The sequence below is a fragment of the Teleopsis dalmanni genome, chromosome 1 (assembly GCF_002237135.1).
Source record: "Teleopsis dalmanni isolate 2A chromosome 1, ASM223713v2, whole genome shotgun sequence".
Lineage (NCBI taxonomy): Eukaryota > Metazoa > Arthropoda > Insecta > Diptera > Diopsidae > Teleopsis > Teleopsis dalmanni.
Window position 1 is genome coordinate 46,949,593 of NC_051846.1, and position 6,386 is coordinate 46,955,978.

General features: G+C 28.0%; 1 protein-coding gene across 1 annotated transcript in view; it reads right to left on the reverse strand.

Annotated features, from left to right (window-relative positions):
* LOC119680639 (enteropeptidase-like) overlaps positions 1 to 2,861 on the reverse strand; it is a 4,759-nt gene extending 1,898 nt beyond the window's left edge. Inside the window, exon 1 of the mRNA XM_038093565.1 lies at positions 2,480 to 2,861. Within this exon, the coding sequence (XP_037949493.1) occupies positions 2,480 to 2,861 (382 nt within the window). The remainder of the gene's footprint in view (positions 1 to 2,479) is intronic.
* Between the last annotated feature and the right edge of the window lie 3,525 nt (positions 2,862 to 6,386).

Sequence of the window (6,386 nt, forward strand, 5' to 3'; positions counted from 1 at the left end):
ACCATGTAGAAACACCCCAGCTAAGAAATACTAAAAGTGTCCAGTTGCACTAACTCGAACAAAACTCAACATAAGACATATAATTTGAATTAAAATTAAAAAAAGTATTTACTAACTTATAGTTTTATTGACTTCAGTATTTATATTATTTTATACCCATAACTAAGTAACTTTAGAAGAAACTTTGTAAAACGCTCTTTAGTTCATAAAATTAAAAATTAATTAATACAAAAAATATTGAAATCTTACACTCCAACTCAGTTTGAATTAAGGCATTAAATTTTTAATTTTTCTTTGAAGACGATCTAAAGCTAACTAATACGTATATAGGTATATTTGAATTAGAATAAAATGATCATTTTAATTTTAATCGTACCAAAAATAAAAAATTAATACAGAGTTATTTAGGAATCATAGGTATAAATAGGTAGGTAGGTTATACCAGTTATCCCAAGTAATCCACTTAGGTCTAAAGGCCCATTGTGTTACCATATATTGGTATAACTCGTAGGTATGACTGTTATGATTTTAAATAATAGTTGACTTGCAATGAGGTTGAAGAGGTTTCAAGGTAAGGGCATACCAAGTAAAATTTATTTTTGACACAGGCTTATAATATGCGCCTTCGTTCTTTGTACATCTACAAATATTCTGTGGATTAGGAAGTGAACAATTTTTTTCACTCATTCAGTAAAAAAGTAAAAATGGACAGAAAGTTATATTAGTACAATGTATCCGAAAAGGCGCATCCTCGTCACTTGTAGATCAGAAACCGTACTGTTGATTAGGAAGAGGTAATTTTTTTCCAAATATTTAGAAAAAAAGGAGAAATATGCGGTAAGTTATAATGGGACAATTTTCCAGGAACTTCATATTTACAATTATTTATAAGGAGTTTTAACCTAAGATGATTTAAAGACTGCATAAAACTAAATAAAAACAACTTAAAAATCGTTGCAGGAATTGTAATTGGAAACTGTGGGTTGCATTATTATCTTATAAAACTCGGAACATATACTAATGCATGATTTTTAATTTAATAAAATTTCAAAGAATATGCTTTGAGTTTGTGAGGCACTATTGCATAAACGATCAACTATTATTGTTATTACAGAATTTACTTTGGAAGGGGGCTAACATAATACAAAAAAAAGAATTCATTTTCAAAGCAAGTTTTTAGATTTAATCAAAGGTATATTACTTTATCTGGATCAATTGTAATATTTCATTACAATGCATTCAGTTAACTATAGGGAATTAAATTCACTAATAGAATTCAAAATCTCAGTAGATTAGTCTACCGCTCCGTAATTTTTTTCTCAATTTTAGTGGAGACAACAGTATTTCATTACACGGGATATTTCGTTTTAAAGTGTATCAATCTTCACTGATATCTTGGTTTCTTGTGAACCAAGCCTAACGAATCTACCCAAAACCATATTCAAAGACCAAAAACTAATGAATGTTAATTGAATGTATTTTTACTTAATTTTAAGTTAAGTTAACAGGAAATTTTTTACAAAATTTCTAGCTCCTTGCAGTACACACTAAGGTTGAAGAAGGACATTTGCTGATAAAATCTTGCAAGCTCTTGCAATGTTGTGATTTTTTATATGTAAAAGAATATTAATATTGTAATAAAATTATATACAAAAATAATTAAAGTGGATGATAATAAAATACTTGATTTTTTATAACAATTCAAATGAAATAAAAAAATTTTCTATTTATGCTCCACTTTGAAAATTATTTTGTTATTAATAAATAAAAAAATTTGCATTAGAAAAATAAATGAAATATTGTATTTACCTAAATTATTAATTAATAATTAAATTATTTAATAAAAGTTAATGCGTTTAAATTATTAAAAATTTATTTTCATATAGCATTTGATAGTCAAGAAAAAATATTAGGAATTGATATTAAAATTTAATATCAATAAAAAATATTATATATATGTACATTAATTATATATATTAATATATATATAAATAGTTAATATTTACATTTTTTCATTCATTTTTTATAATTTTTTTATTTTGTTTTTAATTTTTATTATTTTAGTTCAAAATTGTATATATGCATTATAGTTATAAAATCAACATGCCTGATTAAAATTATAAGCGGATTCATGTGTTCCACTATTATTATTTTTAACCCTTATTTATCACATTCAACTTATAGCAGAAATAATCACAGCTGTAACTAATAATTGAAAACTTTTTCAAATAAAAGAATAACTGACGAGATATAATAAATAATGTAGTATATGAAATGAATAAACATTATGTTTAATTTTAAATTTTGCCAATGGCATTATTAAAAATATGCAAATAAAAAAAAATAATTAAAAGTTTTAAAACTAAGCCATTTGAAAAGCATTGAGTTGGGTAAGTATTTTAAAAGCACATTATAAATTTTATAAATAATTATGTTTAAATTAATTTAAATTAATATAAAGAAAAATAATTAAACTTACTTGTTCCATTTGCATTACGTCCAAATATTTTGCCAGGTGGACTTAAAATTGGACTAGATGAAGCAGATGGTGCACCTGAGAGTGAACGTTGTCCATCTGAAGTGGCGCTTGCCAGTGACATATTATTAGAATCATCTTGCTTGATATCAATAACTTGTAAAATTTGTGGATTCGCGGGTAAATTTGCAACGCTACTTGACAGATTGGAACTGCACATTACAACTGAAGTCGTGTTGCCGGTATTAGCATTGCTGCTACTGTTTACAGCACTTGTGGGTGCTGCGGAAATTGTTGATGTTGTTGCGGTTACTGTTGTTGGGGTTGATGTACTAGTCGCCGCCGTTGTTGTTGTACACAATGAATTCCCGGTGACGGACTCCATAATTTGCAAAAATTTTTTTTATAACGATTTTTTATTATTTAAAAAATCGAAGAAATTACGAAAAACCAATTGCAAAAACCAAAAAACACTAAAAACTCATGCAAACTACACAACTTAAAACTGTAAAAGGGATTAAATACAAAAATAAATAAAAAACAAAAAAAAAATGAAATAAAAAAACTAAACACTTCAATAAGAACTACACTAAATGTATTATATTTTTTGTACACTATTTAATTTTAATTTTAATTTCTTCATTAAATATATGAAAAATAAGAAATACACTATTAAACAATGTTTTTAATTTAGACGAATTTTTTTTTTAATTTTATTTAATTTTTTTATTTTTTATTTAAAAGTCAAGTTCGCTTAAGGCTTGTGTTTAATATGAATGCACAATAATTTTAACTTCTTCATCCGTTCTTGTCGAGGTCAGGCGAACTTCTGTTTTCTTAAATTGTCGTTGGACAGCTTTGAAACCCTTGAGTCAATTGTGGCTAAGGCAGTCGCAGTTGTGTGTGTTGTGTTGCGTTTCTTTTTTCTTTCTTGGAGGGAAAAATCTTAAAGATACTTTCGCGGTGCGGTTAGCTTTGTAACGCGGTAAGACCAAATGTGTAACTAACACACATGCGGAGAACACATTGCAAGGACAGTCGCGTTAAAGGGTTAATTCGAACAAACGATAAAATGCACACACAAAACTGAACTGTGACTGAAATCACAACACAAGAATTTGTATCTCTGAGTAACATAAGCTTCTGGCTACGCATATGCTGAGGGATACTTGAACGTGAAAGTACCTAAAATGTGTGATTCGTCTGTAAATATGTCTGTTTACGAGGAGGGTAGCGTTTCAGTTTTTTTGATTTGTTATTTCTTTACATATGTAGGTATGTAGAATTCATTAAGAAATGTGAAGAAGTTTTGTCTTATTGGAAAGTTGCGTACACTCTTTGAGTTACTTTACTATGGCACTCAAAAAGAAAAGATTTTAAGAGCATAAGCGCTTACAATTAGCAAAAAGAAAGAGAGAGCAAATATATCTGCTCCGCCCTTGAAAATATATTTGAAATCTTTTCGATTTTGCGCTGTTTTCGCTCATTAGGTGCACACTTTTTTCTAATCACGTTAAGATCCTCGTTCCTTCTTTGCATATTTATACATAAGTCCGTACATAACATCTAACAATTATGCAAGAATAATGTATCTATCGTCTTTTTGTGTATTAACTTCCTTGGTGATATTTAAAAGGATGTTATTGTACATACTTTTTTTTTAAGTTTTTTAAAAGAGTTTCCGTTAAAAATAATGAGATGTTTTTCTGTTAGAAAATACGTTGGTTAGATAATAAAAAAAATTAGTGAAGTGTGTTAAAAATTTTGGCGCGAAAATGATATAATGACTTATACTGTCATATCATTTATTCCGCATAATAAGGTCACGTAGCTCATTTCTGATATTATGAAGTAATTAAATTACTATAAGTGTTATATCTTCAGTTACTTATTTATATTTTGAAAAGAAATTTATAATTATATTATATTTCAGTAACTAATTTATATTTTGAAAACAAATTTTGGTATGAGGAAGTAACAAGTAACAATACAAATTTTGTCTTATAAGAATCTTTATGAACCCTTATGCAGTAAAAATCGACTATTAGCAAAAAACACTATTTTATTATGTATACAAATTTATTTTCTGAGGAATACAAATTACAATACATATTTAAAAACATTCTCAGCACTATTCACACAAAGTAATTAAGCAAGGCATTGAAATGTTACTCATTACAAAGTGAATTTAAATAAATGTAAATAAATTAATGTTTTTATTATATTTAATTCAAAATAAACACACTGCTAATTTAATTCAATTAAAATTCAAATCATTTTTTTTACGAAATATAGTCCAAGATTTCGCTCACGCCTCCATACAGTACTCAATCTAGTTCAAATATTTCACTAATATGCTAACTAAGAACTAACAGTACTGAATGGGAAATGGGAAATGTAAAAATATACCTACTAATAGCTTTAAAAAATCAGATGATAATTTTTCTAAAAATATCCCTGGAAAATCGTGATCATGATTAGTTTCAATAGTAATATAATCGAATTTTATATAGTAAGTTTGTATGGGGTCTATAAACAAACCAATTTCATTTAATTAAACACCTTCATTGACAAAATTACAAAAATTTTATTCAAATTAAATAATAATGAATTAATTTCATCTATTTACAGTCTTCATTATCAAAATTTGAAAAAATTTATTCAAATAACTCAAAACATAAGAACTCAAAAACTTGTCTGGTTATAACTATTCAGACAGAAAGACTAAGAAATATATAAATATAGTGACAGACAGACAGACAATTACTGCAAAATTGACATCTGCTTTTTATGTACCCGGAAGAACCATCAGCAATTGATATTGAAACTCTAATAAAATTCTGAAAAAAAAAATTGATTCAAGTGAAATAGGTCACTGTTGAATAAGGAATAAACGTATCGTAGAGGAACTCAAAAATCGAATTTCTAAGAGGAGTGACAGATTAAAACAAGAATCCTAGGGTAACGCAAGTGACCCGGACTTAAATCTAATTTAATCTTGTATGCATTTTCACACTATGTGTGTGAGAAGTAAAAAATTATAGTATGTAACTTGTTGCATCGATATTCTTATATGTGGTGATACGTAAAAATTATTCAACAATTTTTTAATTGACTGGACCTTGAAGCGCAATTACTTTGAAAGGTTTCGATGCACATTATAATTCTTCTATTTATTTGATAGAAAACACGTAACTAACAATAACTTATTTAAATGCGTTATCTAAAAAGTTATTACACAAAGCAAAGATAAGTGAAATTTTGAAGAAATAAAACGCTGTATTTTACAATTTTAATTTAATAAAGGAAAACATGTGGCACGGGCATGTGAAACTAATTTTATTGATTATACATTAAGACCGAAAAGTTTTCGGAAATTCTCATTTAAAATTCGCGCGCTGTATATTTTTCGATATTTTAAGTTTATGTAGTTTGGAAGCAATTAAGGACAATTACTATGCCAAAATGAGCGCGATCTGTCAGACAGTTCGTTTACGGCAGCTGTTGAAACCAGTTCACCTCAGTAGTGCGTTGCGAAAAAAACAATGGAAAAAAATATTGGACAAAGAGTTTGCATCAAATTTTGTGTTTCGAACGAAATTTCGTGTGCAGAATCGTTGCGAATGCTACAAAAGGCTTATGGGGAATCAGTTTTATCGAAAACTCAAGTTTATGAGTGGTACAAAGCCTTTCAGGACGGTCGTACGACCGTCGAAGACATTTCGCAACGCACTACTGAGGGGAACTGGTTTCAACAGCTGCCGTAAACGAACTGTCTGACAGATCGCGCTCATTTTTGGCATAGTAATTAAGGACAGTGCTGCCAAACTACATAAACTTAAAATATCGAAAAATATACAGCGCGCGAATTTTAAATGAGAATTTCCGAAAACTTTTCAGTCTTAATGTA